The 19,972-nt window shown below is 49.9% G+C and overlaps 1 protein-coding gene across 13 annotated transcripts in view; it reads right to left on the bottom strand.

The window, feature by feature from the left end:
• Positions 1-2,311: 2,311 nt before the first annotated feature.
• Positions 2,312-19,972, bottom strand: part of NF2 (NF2, moesin-ezrin-radixin like (MERLIN) tumor suppressor) — a gene marked incomplete at both ends in the record, with an annotated part of 73,089 nt that continues 55,428 nt past the window's right edge. For 5 of the 13 annotated variants that reach the window (XM_084253281.1, XM_084253275.1, XM_084253280.1 and 2 more), the window contains 3 exons: positions 2,319-2,369; positions 14,972-15,137; positions 17,164-17,291. In XM_084253281.1, the coding sequence (XP_084109407.1) occupies positions 2,319-2,369; positions 14,972-15,137; positions 17,164-17,291 (345 nt within the window). Of the gene's footprint in view, positions 2,370-13,512; positions 13,549-14,971; positions 15,138-17,163; positions 17,292-19,972 lie in introns of those variants that run through there. The other 8 variants (XM_084253276.1, XM_084253284.1, XM_084253283.1 and 5 more) reach the window with 3 other exon arrangements.

The following is a 19,972-nucleotide window of genomic DNA, read 5'->3' on the forward strand; positions in this document are numbered from 1 at the left end:
AATAGCACAGTCCCACGGAGTGTTGCTAGCCGGGCAGTGTTTTCCCAGCGTGGTGTTGCTGCCCAAGAACCATCAGAAGTCTCGTAATGAAATAATCGCAGCCAGGGCCCTGCTCTCAGTGGACTTCCTTACTTGAGAAGCTCCTCTGCCCTAAAAATGTTCACTTAGAAAGAAAGCAGTCAGGTGGCCACAGGCACAAGTCTCTGAAAAACAAGCTCCCCTTTTTCAGGGCTGCCATCCTCCCCACCTGGCCAGGTGCCCGCCAGCTCTCGTCTCCAAGGAGAGCCCAAGTGTTCAGGCTGAGTGAGTCTGCTCCAGGCTGAGGGTGGTCCTGTCACAGCTCAGACACCAGCCGGCTCCTTTGTGGCCACACGGCTGGGCATTTCCCGGACTTCAGACTTACACATAGCAGTTTAAATAATGAAAAAACAAGGTCTAACAACGTTTTATAAGCCACCAGCCAGCTCCTGTGCCCACAGTACTGTTACAGATTAAATTCACAGGTCGGGAGGAACTTTCCTCACGGAAATTCAGGGATGCGTGGTGAGCCTGATGGAGTCACAACACAAGAACCAGAGCTTAAGTTACAAACGCCTGAGGATGTCCCTTCCCCAAACCCCCACCCAGGTTGCGGGAAGAGACCTTTGAGGGAGAGGGAGACACAGGGAATTGTTTTAGTCACAGTCATCTATGCTTAGTGTTCAGAGGCGGAGCCCCACCCTACATGTCCTAAAGGCTGCTGACACAGAGGGCTGACGTCCTTAGGGCAAGGTGGCCCGAGAAGCTGGCAGGCGGTACCAGACACCACGAGGTCAGCCTGACTGGAAAAAAGGCTCAGTTTCTCAAAACCACATAGAATTGCCAAAGACACCTCTGTTCTCAGGAAATCTCCAGGCCTTCCCCTGTCTTCATCTAACAATCATCCTTTCCCTGGTTAAGACAAATCACCTGCTCTACACAACAGCCCCAGTGGAGGGATCTGAAGGGACAGTTGGTGGCCTGGCACTGGCAGCCATGGAGAGAGGAAAGGACAAGAGAATGGCTCCAACCCAAGTAGTGAGTGTGAGTGTGACTACGGGTGGTTCTGTGACCTGCTGCTGCCCCCATGAAGGTGAGCTGCGTGCCAGCGGGTGTGAAGCACCGTCTGTGAGTGACCCTGTGACTGGCTCGCACTGGGGGGGAGGGGTGGACAAAGGGACCCCACACAGCCCGCAGGTCTTCTGATATATAAGGGCTTTCTGGGGGACAAAGGCAACAGCAAAATGAGGCCCAGGGACAATGGGTTAGGAGGGGCTGGTAGTGACCTGGAGGAAAGGTGATTCAGATGAGCCCCACAGACAGGGGCGGTGGAGCTCAGTGTTTGGGCAGTAGGAGGCAGTGCCCATGAGGCTCGAGTGCCTTAAGAGCCCTCCCTGCCCCCGTCAGGGCTGGGCTATCAGGTGCCGACTAGAGCATGACAGGGAGACCCCTGTCCAGCACAGGCAGGAGAGGCTAAGGCTGAAGGGAAGTGGGGAAGACATACCTGGCTCCCTGCGTGCCTCTAGGACCCTGGTCTGGGGTGGTAGGAGTTCCATGAATGTTCTGTGTGGTGCAGATTCTTACAAGGCTCTACTGGCCTCCCAGACCCTCTGCTGGCAGCCAGACCGTCATCACAGCTTCTACCTAAAATCTTTCCCCAGTCACAGCTCCCTTTCCCATTCCCTGCCAGCTGGCAGCGAGATGGCTCGGCTGCCCAGGGTGCCTGGGCCCAGGGCCCATCGCTTGGCTCGCTGTGAGCAGTGGGCATATGGTCACTGACGATGTGCAGGCAGGTCGCTTTGGGCCTCGGTTCGGGTGGGCCATGCTTCTTCTCTGCATGTCAGTACCTCAACAGATGCATGCCATTCATCTCAACAGGAGCAGATGAATGTTCTGGAACCCTGGTGTTAGCACCAGTCTCCAGGTCTCCAGGGGGACTGTGCACTTCATTCCCTACAACCACTTCCCAGCACTGGACAGTAAGATGCACACCCCAGGGTACCTTTCACGAAGGAGAAATAGGACCCCTCGATAGACAAGGAAAGACAAATACTTCTCAAAAAATTTAAAGACTCGGGTGAGGAGAACTCAAACCCTGTGAGAGAGAGCTCTGCAGGGTCAAGGTTCAAGGCAATTGCACAAGAAGGGGGCTGGGCTCTCCACTCAGCTGGGGAAAGTTCCAGAGCTCCCACGGAAGCTCCCAGACAGCTCAACTACAGATGGCTCCCGCGTTGTCTGACCCATCCCGCCGGTGCAGGGAGCAGCAGAAGTGGCAGATCCTGGGGTGGCTGGGTCACCTGCTAGAGCTCTTCAAAGAAGGCCACTCGGGACTTGGCACTCTGCAAGGTGAGCTGCAAGGAAGCAAAGAAGAAGTTGAAGGGGGACCGATTTCCGCTCTTTCGTAACAGGGTGCCATCCTGCTGTGGACCAACCTCAAAGGTGGTTTGGAATGAAAGGGAAGACTGTTCAAATAGCTGTTCAAGAAGCTGGTGATCAGTCCAGAGTTGCCCAAGAATTCAAATGAGGAGGTGACAAATGAAGACATGCCAGGAGGGAAGGCTGGTGGGGCAAAAGCACGTCAGCAGGAAAATGTCATCTCACAATGGCATGAGATCCCTGGACATTTAAACAGAGTTTCACATTCCCGTCTACAAAAGAGCCTCAAAGATGACCTCTGTGATGTGCTGTCTGCAGCGGTGCCAGCCTGGGATGCTAATCCTTGCCAGGGCTCACAGGAACAGCCTGTCAGGGTAAATGCCTGGGTCCTCATACCCTGGAGATGCCACTGGGCAAGGCAACACGGCCTCATGCAAGGCAGGCCTGTGTTGCATGAGTAAGAGCTTGTCCCTTCTGCTCCTTGGTTCCTCAGGTGGCCTAGGGCTGACTTGCCCATGACCCAGCAGCTGAGAGGGGGTTTCCTTCCATGAACTGGGAGGCAAGAGGCTTTTGTCGGTGGGGCTGGTTCAGGCAGGGAGGACGGTGCCCACAGGCAGTGTTCCGCCAGAAACTAAGGCCTCCCCGGAAGAGCGGAAGAGCATTGCCCTGAGCAGCACAGAGCTGGGAGACAGGGAAGGGAGGAAGGGATCAAAGGTGAGCTCCTGGTGTGAAGGATGAGACACTAGACTTTCCTACCTCCTGCACTGCTGAACCCCAGCTTCCTAACTTTGGAGGCAACTTCTAGGATCTCCCCAAACAGAAGCACTTGGCTCCCTACTCTACTCCTGAAATCAACCACTCAGACAAGACCGGGTTTCTCAGCCAGCAATTGGTTTTCAATCCCCCAAACCACTTAACTTCATGCTTTGCACCTAATAGGAGCGCAAACGTTTGTTGAGTGAATAAGAGATATGCGCTAATGAAACCAGGTGAGATGTGTGAGGAAGGTGAGAGCACCACACAGGCAGGAGAAGGCACCAATTCTGTCACCAGCTCACTGTGTAGCCTCAGGCGCCCTGGACCTTCTGAGTCTCTTTCCTCTGGAGTTAAACCACAGTGGGAGGCTAGATGGTCTGGCCCATTCCCTTGACCTCTTATAGTCTCTGAATCCAAAAAAAGTCCTCATTACCATCCACGACGCCAAGGATGGGAGGAAGACTAGACCCAAACACTTCACCATCAGCGCACCCAAAATGAGACAGCTTGAGAGGCAGCTCTTTAAATCCTGCCAAATTTTTTGGCCTTGAAGTTCCTGACTAACAAGCTGAACGCAGGGAGGCATCTGAGCTGTTTTCTTCCATGGAACCAATTTCAGGAGCCCTTTGGAAAGCCCAAAGCCCAGCTCTAATGGGAATGGAGAGGGCTTTCATTTCTTTGCTGAAATGGAACTCCCTCCAGAAGGGAAACAGGTTTGGATGAGTTTCTCTCTAAATGCAGTCAGAGAAGGGCCAGAAGTTAAGTGCTCTGTGATAATGGGAACCAGGATGGTTCCTGGGGAAGAACAAAGGAGGACACTCAAGGGGTTGGGTGGGGGGGGGATTCCCTGGGGAGAAGAGTTTAAATCAAAAGGTAAAAGGTGTGAAACCCAGTGTCCCAGTGTCCCCACTCAGGTGTTTCCCACACCTGATCCCAGATCCTCAGGAGACAGGGCCCCGCCTAGAGCCCTTCTACACACCACTTCACAGCCTGCTCCGAAAGCACAACCCGACCCAAAGCTCATCTGGGCCACCGACCAGCGTGCAGCCCTGGGCAGGTCGCTTACTCCCCCTGGCCTCAGTTCTCCACTGTGAAGCGGAGGTGGTGGCAGTCCCCGGTGACGTGCAGAGTGACTGGGAAGCACTCAGCACTGTGCCTGCAGCATGATGAGAACTCAGCAGCTGTTAGTACTAATAGCAGTGTCAAAATGTTTCCTCTTCCCCCAGTTCTGGCTCCTCTTTCCCGTGGGGGGAGCAGAGCAGAGTGCAGGTTAGAAGTGGGTGCAGGTGAAGGCAGTGTGATGTGCTGCCCTGGGCTCCTGCTGTCCAAGGCAGGGCAAGCGGATGCCCCTGAGAGGCCTGGCCATGTCCCCAGGCAGGGAGCCCAGGCTGTGGGGGCCTCCGAGAGCCTCCTGCCCATTTGTACAACACTGGCTCCAAGAATTCCTGGATCCCCTATCAGAGGAGCATGCTGGCTGTCCCCTCCAAGAGCCAGGGGAGGGTTTTGGCAGCTCGGGCAGCACCAGATTCCAGTTATTGGAAGCTGTGCTCGTTAGGAGGCAAAACCCTCTTAGAATGGGTAGGATGCTTCCTGGACTGCCCACCCCATACCCCACAGCAGGAGCTCAGCCTGACCTCTTACCTTGCAAAAGTGAAAGCTGTGCCCCAGCCCCAAGGAATGTGTGTCACTAAGTCAAATTCTCTGGTCAAGCAGAAGTAAGCACCACAGACAAGGGGCCTCAGCAAGAGGTACCAGGCAGCTGGAGGACAGGCAGAGGCCCTGGACAGAGGAAGCTAAGATGCAGTTGCTGATGCCAGGGGGAGATGGAGCCTCCTGCCTCGACCCAGAGCCAGACCTGGCCACCACTGCTCCCACCTGTTCCCCTTACTGTACAGCTCCTGGGTATACAGTTCCAGTTCTGTTAGCTCTGTCATCAGAGAATCACCACCGGAATCTACTGCCCACTGCTGGAATCCTTCCAGTCGCCACCACAGCCTCTGCCTGCTTCCATCTCAGCAGCATCCTTTATCTTAGACATCAAAATATCCTCCTCCTGAGCTGGCCGGCACTCCCCAAATCTTACACAGGAAGGCACAGCTCCTGCTGAAGAGCAGGTGGGGGAGGCAGGCGGGGAGAGGCTGGGCATACTCTCCTCACCTGCGGATCACCACTTCACCACCTGCTGTTTCTAGAAAGCTCACTAATGTCACATTTACAGTACAGCTACAAGCAGGAAGTTTTCATAAAGAGAAAGGGGAGGCTCAGAGGAAATGACACAAAGCTAGCCCTCCCTTCATAAAATAAACTGCCTCTCTGGGTCTTCTTTGCATACCCACGAAAAACAGCTAACAAGTGTCCTGGCTTCCTGTCACCCTCTCACACCCTAATGCCTATAAGCCTGTGTCAACATTTGGTCCTTTTTCTTGCTCAGTGACCGACCATCCTGGCTCTCAGCATGGCCCAGCAGAGCCCCATGGAGATGATCTGACTTGGGCCTGCGCCTCCTCACCATGCACTGTGAGAACCGAAGCTGGGTCTCCTGAGTCCCACCCACCAGCCTGCATTTGCTCTGCTCCGGTGCTATAACAATGCCCCTCCATGCCCACCACCTGGCCTGCCCTGCCAGGAGAGGGCAACTGAGGGGATTCCCCGAGTGTGCGGGCTGCGGGCTTTAGGAGCACACTGCGGAGGCCACAGTGAATCTCCAAGGCCGTCCGGGAAGAGATCTCCGAATTTTAGTCGGCGATAAAGCAGAAAAGCCTCAGGACACAGATAGACAGGCAGGGTCTCCCGATGATGGCTGCACGATTCTGGGCCCTGCCAAACCTGGTCCAGTGCTCTGAATCCTTCTGAGGACAAGCAGGTAGAACTCTGCCAGAAGCCGGCGACCTGGGCTGTCACAGGCCTTCCACAGGCCACAGTGCATCCAGACCCGGGCCAGTCACAGGAGTCCTAGTGGTCATGCCCGCTCCTCTGGGAAGCGGCAAACCACACAGATCCTCACAAAGTCTCCAGTCCACTGTGCTCTTGCCAGTTCCCTGAAGATGACTAAAAGAACACAAAGTTTCCTCACCAGGCACTGGGCTGACCCGCTTCTCTCTTCCAGCTGTCTCTTCACATCTGATTAAAATCAGCCGTGTGAATAATACAAGAGGAATTAAGTTCTCTCTTGACTGAACCAACCGGCTGTTCGAATCTGTCACTAATCCAATCCATTCTGAGCAGGCAAACTTCCTCTTCTCTTTCGGCTGCAGATCTAGGCAGCCAGGCTGGAATCTTGTGGGGGCTCCAATTCACCTGTTGGGCAGGGCTCATCCTTCCTGTCCAGCATCCAAACTCTGGCAGAGTGACTTTACCCTGTTCATTTCGCCCTCCAACTGCCAGTTGTTCGTGAAAGTCACCAGGCTGTGAAAGGGCAGGACAGGGGGTGACTGGACAGAGCGAGCCCTCCTCACCCTCCTGAAACTGTGTGTGGTATGACCAGATGGACACGTCCACCCAATCTAAGCCACTTCAGATTCAAGAGACATGTCAGTCTCCTTAAAAAGATAGGAGGCTGTCCCAGGTGGCGCAGCGGTTGAGCGCTGGGTTGCGAAGCTGCCCGCGGCCTCTGCGGCGCCGGTTCGATCCCCGGCTGCTCCCCGGCCACCGGAGGAGGGTCCCACATGGCGCGCAGACCTCTCCTGCCGCCCGCTGCTCCCCTCAGCAGTGTACTTCGGTCCTTCTGCCTGCTCTGCTCCCCGCTCTGGCTCTGGTGAATTCTCTCACCCTCCCGGCTTCTGACTGTACCCAGTGCATGTATAAACCAAACAAACAAACAAACAAATAGATAAATAAATAAGACATGCCTCTAGAAAATTTAAAAAAAAAAAAAATAAAATAAATAAATTTGTTGAAAAAAAAAAAAAAAAGATAGGAGGCTGGCTCCTTGCAACCCCAGAAAGGACCTGGTACCCAGCAGTTTCTCCCTAATGAGGACAGGCACACAACATGCAGACTCAACAGGGGGAGGGGGAGGGTTTCAGCCAGCCCATGGGGACACAAGTGGGCACTTGCCCACTCCTGAGAGAGGGCCCAGGGTCTAGAGACCCCAAACCCAAAGGCACCTGTGACAAGCAGCAGGCTCACCAATGCCTCCAGGTCAGGCGCCCTGGAAGGCTTCCAGTCACAAAGGCAACTGCAGCATCATTCCCAAGACTGCCCCCTACTGGAAAAACAGCACAAGACTGGCTGCCAACTCTCTCCTTCCAGTTCTCCTCTGAAAGTCCTTTCAGGGGGATCGTTTCCCAAAGTGATGGGAGGGTAACTAAATGTATTCCGGCACTGAGCCTGCAGCAGCAAAGCTGCTTGATTAAGAATGAATTACACTTTCATCAGCACATAGAGAAAATTGATTCACAAGGCCGCATTGTGATAATCTTGTTCCTAAAGCAAAAGGGAGTGATGTGGGGGTGGGCAGGACACAGAGCCACTTTGGCTATCAATAATAAGAGAAAGGAAGCTCTACAATTAAGCTGGGAGAACAAAACTAATCAGAGCACCAGGATTCCTCCAACTAGTCTCTAGGGGCCTTGCCTCAATCCACTTGTCCCTAGGGAACAAAAAGGAAGGTGGGAGGGGGCCACCTAATTCATTTTAAACATTAAGACCCACAATGTTGAACCCATTTTAGATACTAACCTAATAACTTCAGGCGCTGAGACTCTGCTTGTCCCATAAAAATGCAGTGGAATTGAAATGCGAGCCCTAAAATCATGTTATACTTCCTCTCCAGCACTACATATTGAAAATGAAGGAGCGGGGGAGGGAACAGAGAGAAAAGGACATGCAGATTCTCTGGCACTTGGATTCACCGGGAGACTCTGGAGCAGAAAGGTGACAGCCAAATCCAGCGGCAACAAATTCCAACATAATCTTTGGTTTATGGTGTGATAAACATTCCCCTTTCCAGACCTGAGCTGAGGGGGCAGGGCTGGTGAAGGGAGGGAGCAGTTGTAAACTGGCCAGATGAAGCTTTCCTGCCGGTCTTGCTAGTGACAGCTTGCACCCAAATGCTATCTGGAGATGCCCACAAGGAGAGGGCTGTCCACAGCATATCCCTAAACAGAGGTAGGATGAAAGGTCAAGTCCATCCCAATTAACACTTCTAATTTGGTGTTAGCTATTTTATCTGCTTTAAAAAGAAGCCTGCCAGGGAAAACCCAGGGGGGTCCTTTTTGTATATTGATTCTTTAGGGACCTAAAGCAGCAGAAAGATGCCCGAAGACTGGTGTCTGCCTGTGTCTGGAGCTGCATGTATGATGCAAGCAGGGCTCTCTGCTCCTCCATCCCTCCACCTGGAAAATGGACTGATCGGCCTGATTCACTTCACTGGGCAGGTGGAGGCTAACTAACTGACAGCTATAGAACACGCTGAGCGAGTACTTAGGAAAAAGGTGCAGATACACTGATGTCATTTTTAATTTGCCAATATCAGAAGGGACATCATGGCAAGGATCTAAGAACAGAACCTCGAGCCTGCAGAATGAGTGTGCATCCCTCCCACTGTTGCAGTAACAAATCAGGTGCTGGAGGAAAGCTGCACTGAAACATATCTTCAGTGCTGAGGGACCAAATGGGATGTTTTACTGCATCAAATAAGACCCAATAATGTCCTCAGGCATTTTCAAATGGTCATAAAATATCCTAGTAGGGCTAGGCAGGGTTTGTAGGCACCTCAAAGCCTCTCAAAGGGAAAACAGTTGGAGAAAGTCTCTTAATCAAAAACAGGGGCTGGGTTGTGGTCTTTGGGAAAAAGAGGCTGATACTATCTTCTATCTAGGGAGCTACCAAGAAACAAGCAAGAAAACCGTGAACCCGCAACAGTTAAGAGACCCCCGGAGATGAAGTGTACAGTATAAGGCAGGAGTAGCCTCCAAGGCTGAGCCCAGGCTTCCCATCTGGGAGAATGTACTCCCTGCACCCAGTCCACGGCTCCCAATGCCTCCCGGGTCTCCCATAGAGCCGGGGAAGAGTTCAGGTAACACTGCACTCTCTTCTTCTTCTTCTTCTTCTTCTTTTTTCTCCTTTAAAGATTTATTTTTATTTATACAAGAGCTGGGGTACAGGTCAAAGTTGCGGGAGGGTGAGAGGATTCACCAGAGACAGAGCGGGGAGCAGAATAGGCAGACTAACTGAAATACACTGCTGAGGGAGCAGCGGGCGAGACAGGAGAGGTCTGCATCGACATGTGGGAGTCTCCCTGGCCCGCTGGGAATCGAACCAGTGCTGTGGAGGCTGCGGTTGCACTCTCTTCTGTGTGCTCCAGGGCCACCTCTGGAGCTGCTGCTGCTCCTCACTAATCCGCATTCCCTGCCCCACTCCCACCCTCTTTCTTCTCCTCCTTCCTCCCATCTCTGCCTGTTCTGACAACAAAGGGTTGTTCTGCAGCTGGGGAGGAGTGCACTGCCTTTTATGTCAAGGCCGAGGGTGCTTCACCAGACAATGCCGTTTCCAAAGCAGGCAGAGCCATTCAAGTCCCAAGATGAGCGTTGCAGGAGGGCTGCACACATTAACCGCACAAGGAACATAAACTGTGGGCAGCCCTCTTCGAGGCAGCCAATGCAGACCAGAGGTCACCACGGAGGCTCTGGCCGTTTGTTTTAATTGTGGGAGTTGCCTTTCACGCATATTCAATTTTGCCCTGTGATTTATCACTTCCCAGGGTGTTTCAAGTGTTCTACTTCACTTCGCCAGCCCTGCATCTCCAAGGGGAGTCAGTGCAGACTGAAGATGACATTGGGCTTATATGTCTTCCTAATCCGAGAAAAGCAACCAGAGCTTCAGATACATGTCAAGGTTCTTCATTCCTGTTCCTGCACCAGCAGAAACCACAGCTGGACCATGACAATTCAAACTGTTTACTAATAAAATAAGCTTTCTAAACTCCACAGTCTCCATGATTTCTCATCTGTTGATGTGTGTTGAAATTCCATGCTTCCTTGGTGCCACAGGCCCACAAACCATGATGAGTTCAGGGCTGAGGAGGGAGAAACCTGTCTTTTGAGAGGGGACAAAGGTACTGACAAAGGCGTGCTCTGGGGCCACACTGTCACTCCAATGTGTGGCACAGCTAAGTCACACCCGGCTGCCACTGGCACCATCCTCACTGTGGTTCTGAAGGCAAGAAGTTCAAAGCCCAAGAAACCCTGTTCCCCCCTCACCCCAGCCTCACCAGCGGATCTTATACCCCTCACTCTAAAGACTCAGATGCCTGGAGCACATGTCGCTCCCTCAAGAATGAAAGGAAGCTAGGTTCCCAAAGGCAGCTTTTGATCACTAGTGCTGCTCTGACTCAGATGCAAATGCCAAAACCAGTTGCACTGATTATCAATTGAGAAAAATGAAAATGTGGGGAGTTCAGATTAGTAGGAAGAGGAAAATATACCTCACAAACTCAAATCAGGGAACCAGTGAATTCTGGCTTTTAAAAAGTTTTGTGTGTGTTTTTTTTAACCTCCAAACACATGGAAATTAATACAATTATGAATATGCTTATTATGAGTTGTGCACATAATGTGGTGTGTCCCTTACCATAGGTTCACAAGCAGATTTGTTTCTTTATATATTTCTTTTTTTTTTTAAGATTTATTTCTTTATGCATATAAGAGCTAGGGCCAGAGGTACAGGGGGTGAGAGAATTTACCAGAGAGAGGGGGAAGCAGAACAGGCAGATGGACCAAAGACACTCCTGAGGGGAGCAGCGGGCGAGGCAGGAGAGGTCTTGCTGTGCCATGTGGGTAGCTCCCTGGCCGGCTGGGGGATCAAACTCTGTACTGCAGAAGCTGCGGATAGCTTCACAGTGCTGTGCTTAACCCCTTGCGCCACCAGGGAGGCCCTGTTTCTTTATATATTTCTAAGCCTTGGCCAGCTCTTAGGGTAAGTGTTTGCTAGGCATTTCCTCATTTAATCCTTGGGGCCAGGGCTGTTTTTATTCACCTTTTACAGGTGAGAACACTGAGCCTTAAGCAAAAGTAAGAATTATAGAGAAAGTGGCAGACCAAGGCTAAATTGGATTATCTGCACTGGACTGCCTCTCAGCATTACCAAGGGGACATGGTAGCCCCCCCACCCCCCATCACCCAAGAGTAAATTCCTGGAATCAACTTAAGTGTTACTCAGGCCCTGAGGAGACTGCTGGGACGGTGTCAGACACCAAGACCTCTCGGTGAGGCAGAAGGGAACTGAAAGCAAGGAGATGTGCCTGGATCTCAGTATGTAGGAGAATAAGCCTTCAGGAGAAGAAACCCATGATCACAAACCACTAAAAACAATACAAAAATCAATGCAGGCTGGTTTGAACCAAGATTAATGAGCTTTCAGGATCCTGGACACTCTCCAGTTCACCAACAAACGTTGCATTTCTCATCCCAGGCTTTCTGGATGGAACTCTGCCCTTAACATTCTAGGTGCCCACACCCCCAAAGCCTCAAGTGGTGTTTCTCTTCAGCGAGGCTCTCCTCACCCTATACTACAGTGGGAACAACCCCGGAGCCACCCCAGCACAGGCAGGTGGTGGGAGGTTAGTCCTGGGCAGCTGTCGCAGGAGCACTGAAGTCTAGAAAATTGGAAGTGCACCAAACTTTACACGCAGCAAAACTACCATTATTTCATCAGTGATGCTGACACAACCCCAACTGCACTAAAGCCAAGCCTATGCTTTATTAACCCTTAATTAATCACAATTCTTGATTAACTAGAGCCTAGCAGCCTGCTTTGAAAACAAGTTCATATCAAGACATTAAAAAAAAAAAAAAGGTTTCTGTCCATGTTCTAGGAGCAGTACAGATCTGACTACAAATCAGACCTCACTTGTTTGCAGTAACAGCTCTGTGAGAACTGATGGTAAAAACCAGGCCCCTGAAGAATTTCAATATTTTGAATTATCACAGAAAGAAGAAAGATGAAATCATACCGAGGTGGAACAGAGTGGTCGTATGCACAGAATCTGTGACCGCATAGATGGAAACAAAAAGGGGTATCTGCTTGCCCCTGTTTTGGTCACAAAGTTCAGGGAAGCAAAGGGCCCCCCCGCCCCCCCCCTCAGTACCACAGGGTCATTACATGAACAGACGATCCGCCTGTCATTCCAATGTGGGTCTGCTCAGGGCACGCACTGCTAGGTGTTGGGGCACTAAACACCAACCTATGAGCAGTATGAAAGCTGAAGAGACAGCAGACTGCTAAATAAAAGTGCCACACAAGTCAGGGTTTATGCTATGGGCTTTTGGAACCACTGGCAGCTCAACTCCATCTTATAGATCCACCTGGGACTTTAATAGCTAACCTCTCTTGCTTGGATAACAACCACAAATAGGATCTCTCTTCCGCCAGATCTCACTTTTTGGTAGAAAGATTCCAATGAGCTTATTTTATTCTAGTATCAGAAGTGGCAGTGAGGACTCCAAAGGACACATCCTATGTGACTGTTGGATGGAGGTGGCCTTGCCAGCCTGGGGACTACTGGGGATTAGGCGAGGAACGGAGGCAGGATGCTATTTTATTATCAGGCACCAATTATCTTCACTGCCCAGTCTTGTTGGGAGAACAACAAACTGTTGCAGAAGAAAAGCAGTATTAAATTAATTCACTCAACCACCACCGACTGCCTGTCTACTGGGGGCCCGCAACTACTGTCCCCGTGGGAGTTCATGCTGACCGTGACTCTACCCCAGGCCGCGGGGAGCTAAGGCAGAAGACAGTCTTCAGAGAACTGAGAGACAGCTGGCTCGCTGAGAATGACAACAGACCACACCTCCGTGCTGTTGGTTTGCTTTGCTTGAGAAGAATAGGAATGGAGACAGAAAGGCAAGGCTCTAGAGGACGAGGCGAGAGCATGGGCAGCCCCTTCATTCCACAACCAGCAGCTGCCAGGTGCAAGCATGTCACCACACGAAAGGGCTTGATCTTGAGTTCATTTTGAGAGACACTCAAAATGACCCTGTTTCCATGCTAGGGTTATTGATCTAAGACATATGCCACCAACACAAAGGATTTTCAGACAGACCTGACTGGACAAGAAGCCATGACCTTCCCCAGCCCAACAATGACACAAGATGTGAAGGGCAACTGGTTTTACAGTCCCATGACATGCTCTTCAGAATGAGGCAGCCTTCTAGACCCCTGGAGGCTGGACCAGCCCCCCAGGAACAATGCCTGCTCTCAGACTCAAAGCATGCTGCGGCCAGTTCCCAGTGCCACCTGTCCTCAGGAGGGCTTGACGTGCCTGGGGACAGAGACAGGCAAGCTCATGCATAGGTTAGTATCACAGAGGGAGTACCATCACCACATACAGAGTACCTGGGAGTAACCTACTTTGAAGGCTCAAATGCAGATAGGTCTTCTGCCTTGGGCTTGAGGCTAAACCAGCAAAATAAAATGAAGAAAAACAAAACATACCCTGTGATATCAACAATGCCACATGCATTTGCAAAATGCTCAGACAGGCCTGAAACTGTGACAAGTGACTTCATTTGTTTGTTTTTATGGCTTGGAAATGGGTCTCTCCAGCTTTCAGCACTCCAGGTTGCTGCCGCCCAGGGCCCAGCTCGCTGCAACAGCTTAATGATGTGACTGCTCCCAGCGCCTGGAGTGGGGGGCAGGGAGAAAAGGCAGGGGCGGGCCCGGACAGGCCGAGGTAGCGCCCTTGAGGGCTGACTGGCTCACTGGCCCAGTCATGGTTCTACTTCTCTTCTGTCTGCTCGCTAGCTGAGGCCTCACTTTAAGCCCCCTTCTGTTAACTGTTAATTACTTGGTTTTGGAAGAGAAACCCAGTAAATAACAGAAGTCAGAGGAAAGAAGAACACAGAATGTGGAAGTGTCTTTCTTTCTAGGTTACCCTTTTAAAAGGAATTCTCTACCAGGTGCCATACCAACTGGAGTGAAGAGAGTTTTTGGGACTCCCAACTGTATCCATCAACAACGGCAGGTAGATACAGACTCCTGAGTTTTCAGATTCAGCTTAATCACTGAAAACAGATAATTCTTTACACTGGGAGACCGTTTTCAAGAGTAAGTAAAAAAATTAACCCTATGGAAATTATCATTATCTAAATGCAATGATCTTATCTGAGTGACATTTTACAGGCATTCACCTGATGCTGGGCCATCAGTCAGGGGCAGATATCACAAGCAGGAGAGCAGCTTGCTACTTGGCCCAAGGTAAAAGAAGTATGCTCTTGGGCCAATAATTAGTATAGAATTTAACTTCTCTAAAATTCTGAAAGCTCAAAATACCAGTGGAGAAAGATAGGGAATGATTAGCAACATAAGTGAAGTCTCCTCATTTAAAATATTGAGGTTCTTCTCAACACTTTCTTTTAAGTATGAAAAACATTAAAAATTCAAAATTTAGTTTCTAGACCAAGAATAGAATTTCATAGTCCTTGCCAGTTACAAACACTAAAAGTCTAGAACAGGAGCCTTTTCTCAACAGCCTCCATTTCCTTTTGCTTTTTCATTAAGTAAGGCAGCTCCCTGGGCATAACTCCCCTCGGCTTAAAAGACAGAACTGCTTTACTACTAAATGATGGATCAAAACCCATCCTGTAACAGGGACTCATTTCATCAGAGCTTTTAACACAAGCTCCCTTCCATCAAGCCGATGGGTTCACAGTCATTGGCAGATTAAATTCCCTTTCTGGCACGAGTCAAAAAATTTCCTCAATTAAGAACATATAAAAAATGACAACAGTCTAATGACTCAGCTTCTGAAGAAACCAGATGCCAACCTCACATTTCATTAACGACTGTCCTGATCAGCAAAAGACAAGAGATTCAGTACCTTTTTAATGGTATTGTGCTTGCTGCTGGTGCCACCCCGGTCAGAGTTCTCATTGTGCAGAATATCCAGGGCTGTCTCCCTCTCTTTGAGTTTTAAGGCCTCGATCTCTGTCTTGAGTTCATTGAGTTGTTCCTGCAGGTGCTTGCTCTTCTCCATGTACTCCACTCTGCCGGCAAGAGGACATCGTGAATCACAGGTTCGGCAAACAGTGAGACATATCAGGGTTGAGGTGCTCCATGACCCGTGAGCTCTTGGTGTGGGACCCAGAGCCGGAAGACTGGAGTTCAGATCTACCTGACCACTCAGAGGCCACGGGACCCTGAATCAGTCACTGAGCTGCTCTGAACCTGTTTCTTTGACCGTAAAATAGGGATAGTGATGGCAGCAGTGCACAGGAGAGCTCTCTGCAAACTTTCATGAAGTGCTCTACAAATACTTTCAGAATAGCTTTTAGTTCTCTACAAAAACAAGCCTCCTGGCACCTAAAACAGCCTCCCCATCTCAACCCTTCTCAGGGCAGTAACTCTATTCAAGTGACCTTTTATGACAGGCTGTGGAGCCTACTTGTTTTGGGATGACACATGTTTGCTCAGCCAACACCGGGAAGAAAACAATCCCCACCATCACTTGCAAGTAGACACACAGTGTCTATGATGGCTGAAAATCTGGGAAGCATGAAGTATCCAGCTAAAAGGGCATGAATCAGCAAACCACACAATAAATACCAAGGAACGATCTGTAGTGATTCTCATGGCTGGTGTATAGACTCTGTCAACAGTGCAAGGGTAGTGAGGAAGGAAACAGAAACCATAAAAAGCGGACACAGAAGAGGATGCAGCCTCACCCTGACCACAACCATGCCTAGAATGCCTGGGCCTTGGTGAAAGGCGGAAGGACTGGGAGAGAGAGTCTGGTTCACTGGCTACTTATCCACACCTCAGAGTACAAGCCCAAAGAGAAACAGCCCTCCTCGAGGCCACACGTGCTGGGCTCCAGAGAGAAACTCCCAGAGGTTTACTCGAGAATACGGACCAAGGTGAGAGCTCACAGGCTATAAAGGCAGGTGGGCTTGGAGCTAAATCCCTGTTCTGTTCCTCTTCAGCTGTGGGATACTAGGTGAGCTCATTAAAAGCTTTACATCTGAGTTCTCATTTACAAATGAGAACACTAAACCCTACCTTTGATGTCAGTTAGTTACTGGGAATTAATTAAAGCTAAAAAACCCCAGTGCCCAAGCACCCGATACATGGTAGCTACTGTGACTATCCCCTGGCAGCTGTGGCAGAGCTGGTCAGTTTACCTACAGCCCCGGGAACTGGAAGGACCTCAGGTAGAAGACTTCCTCTGTAGGGGGACTCCTTCTCATTTTGGACAAGTGACATGAAGGACAGTGCAGCAGAAGCTGCTGCAATAGGACAGGCCAGGCTCTGGTCAACACTGGCCCACACACCAGGGCTGGCCCATCCTGGTCACTGCCCTGGATGCTTCCTTGGCCTCCAGTGAGACATGTTCTAAACATGGAAGCTGTTCCTCCCTGTTGGCAGAAGGGGTTAAGTCTCAGCACTATGAGTCTATCAGCAGCCACTGCAGCACGAGTTCAATTCCTGACCAGGTTGCTGACCCACATGGCACAGCAGACCTCTCCTGTCTCACCAGCTGCTCCCCTCAGCAGTGTATTTCAGTCAATCCGCCTGTTCTGCTCCCCACTCTGGTGAATCCTCTTATCCCTGCACCTGACCTACATACACCCCAGCTCTTGTATGCATAAATAAATAAAATGAATCTTTAAAAAAAAAAATAAGCATGGAAGCTGCTAGAGAGCTCAGCCACCACAGCACGCAACTAGGAAACGTTCTGAACATCATCACATACTCTGTGCCCATGTGAGCAGCAGTGTGACTGACTCGGAAGCCCCTGACAACCAGTCCTACCCGTTAGGGAAGCTTCTGAGCTACTATAAACTCCAGGGCACCAATCAAGTGTTGTTTTTATCCTGGAAGATTAAATGCTGGTCTGGTGTCCTTCGTTTCTGATTAGGAAATTCTTCTTCCAGTGAGTGAGAACAGAGCAAACTTTTACAGGTGCTAGCAACAAGCTGCTATGGTGGCCCTTGACTTTCCCCAGGTGCAGAGTGACTCACTCTGGTTCACCAGCTGCCCCAGCAGGATGTGGGGGTGGGAAGGGCTACGTACTTTTCTTTCTCTATCTCCATGGAAAGTCGCTTCATGTCAGTATCCTTGAAGTCGAAAGACAGGGTGTCTCCAATGAGGTTGAAGCTTGGTATGTCAGGAGGCAACGGTGCTGGAATCGGGTTCATGGGCTATGAATGAGAAATCTCTGATTAGGAGGTATAAGTTATGCAAGAACAGAGGGGCACTGCTGTGTTAACCACCAACCCTCCAGCAGTCACAAAGGCAATGGGCACAGTATGAGTCAGGCCTCCTAGCACAATGATGTCCTCTGGTCACGACTGTCACCCATGTCTCCTCTCTTCGATCCCTACACACTTAAGGTTGCCAGGTGATCAGTCCCAATGATTCCAAATCACTCTTCGCCCCTCAAACATGTAGCTGTTCTTCATGCCCTTCCAACTTAGACACAAACTCCTACTTACTTCATTGAGGAAATGCAATGCCCAGGCCCTGTGCTAAGGAGCTGGAGACACAAGGAACAAGACAGGGCTCCTGGCTATGAGCAAATGAAAATCTTGTTCAGTGAACAGATGTATTCACAGACCATCATAGTTAAATGAGATAAACACTGTAGCTAGGGAGTGGGAGAGACCTGGGGAGCTGAAAAAGGTACACTAGAAGAACTGCTGGTTCGGCTGGCTTCAGAGGATGTGCCAGAGGAGAAGGCTTGTCAGGCAAGAAGCCTGACATTGGGCAGGGCAGACAGCAATCAGTGAGATGCTGAGTGTCTGCAGAGCCAGTGTGGAAAGGCAGGTGGCTGACTGGAGTCAGATCACAAAGCCCCCGTACCCTGAGGGGCTTAGATTCAGAAGATGGAGCCAGAGTAGGGTTTGAAGCAGAGGGGTGGAGCAATTACATTTGTTTTGAGGACTTTTTCATACCAGAACAAAGAAAGGGTCATTTAAAATATGGCCCCAACCTACTTCTTCAGTGTCTCCTATCACTTTCCTGCAAAATCATGAATGACATCATTTATCATCCCTTGGACCAGTTTGCTTTTCTATCTCCCTTCCTTTGCTTAAACCATTTCCCTTCCCTATTATTCGATTTCTCTTTCTTTTTCTTTTTTAAAGATTTATTCATTTATGCATAGAAGAACTGGGGCACAGACCAGAGGTGTGGGGGGGTGAGAGGATCCACCAGAGATAGAGTGGGGAACAGAACAGGCAGACTGACTGAAACACACTGCTGAAGGGAGCATGGGGTGAGTCAGGAAAGGTCTGCTGCACCATGTGGGTAGCTCCCTGGCCGGGGATTGAACTCATGCTGCAGTGGCTGTGGATAGCTTCATAGATTGTGTCCTAACCCTTTGCGCCATAAGGGAGGCCCTCCATCTCTCTTTCAAGTCCCCTCTCAAATGCTATGATTTCTCACCAAAGTCTTTCTAGATTCCTCCTGGCCAGATGGCACTCTTTTCCTCTCAGTGTGTGAACACTGTTTCCGATTCTCTAATGGCACTTCTCTAATTCTACCCCCCAAAAAAACCTTTTTGGCTGTGTATTCTTCCTTTTGCTGTTGGCAAGTTTCCTGAGGGCAGGATCTGCCTCTTTTTCATCTTTGGATCCTTTGAGTCAAGGACAGTGTCTGGGAAAGAGCAGAGGCTCAGAACATTCATTTGAGATTACAACAAGACCTCAAGTAGAGAGTCCGCATGGGTATTAAAGGTAGTGCTGAGAGGGGCTTCTGGGGCACTAGAATATTCTGTCTTTTGATCTGAGTGTTGGGTGTATGGTTGTGTTGAGTTTGTGAAAATCGCTCAAACCATAGAATTATAATTCAGGCTCTTTTCTGGATCTATCTTGTACACTTCATAAAAATTTCTGAAGAGTGCCAAGTACTGTACCACTGGCAAGAGTATACAATTGCACAACCTCTGCAGAGAGCATCCAAATTGGAAAATTTGACCCCACAGTCCCATTTATGAGAATTTATTCCACCAATATATCCAAACTTATGTGCAAAGATTTGTGTTCAGGGATGTTTGGTATAGTTTTGTTCACAATTGCAAAAGAAAACAGACCAAATACCCGCTCATAGGGAACTGGTTAGATGAATTACAATCCATTCATTCAATGAAATATGATAAAAAAAAATCCTGGATGTTCTCCGGGATTTATTGCTAAGAAAAAAATGTCAGGACAATGTGTAGGTTTTTTCTAATGTATGTTTTAAAAACACACACCTCTCAGGTCTGTGGCCCTGATGAACTCTCAGATGACTCAGTCCCAGCTGCCATTTGCCTGCAACTGCCCCAGAGATACTGAGCAAGGACCACAGCCTATCAACCCAGCCCACCATGGGAGATAATAAATGGTTGTGCTGAGCTACCTGATTGGTTTGGAGTGGTTTGTTACACAGTAATAGAGAACCAGAACAGATGACTGTAGCAAGCTGTTGTATTCTCCACCTCAAACCCAGGCCAACATATGCCTCTGTGCCCTTCACACTTCTGTGTTAGTGGCACCTCGTGGGCTTGCCTAGAATACCCTATCATCTTCCCACCTGGTATTTCCTACCTGGCTAGTTTCTACTCCCCCTTGTCTTTCCTGACCCTCCAGGTGGGCTAAGCTCCGCTCTAGCACCTGTGTACCCTGCATACAGACTCCACATCTGCTTGGTATTATATGAAACAGAACAGGTGTGCAAAATGTTTGCTGAACTGAATGCACAAAGGAAAGGAAAGGAATGGGATTCTTTATTTTTTTGTGACCCCATTTAACTGAAGGCTGCCTCCTTGTCTAAAATTGAGACTGGAAGCTGGTTCTTGCGTGGAAGTGGTTCACTCTGAGCATACAAGCTATCCCTGCCC

Source organism: Talpa europaea (assembly GCF_964194135.1).
Source record: "Talpa europaea genome assembly, chromosome: 14".
NCBI classification, from domain to species: domain Eukaryota; kingdom Metazoa; phylum Chordata; class Mammalia; order Eulipotyphla; family Talpidae; genus Talpa; species Talpa europaea.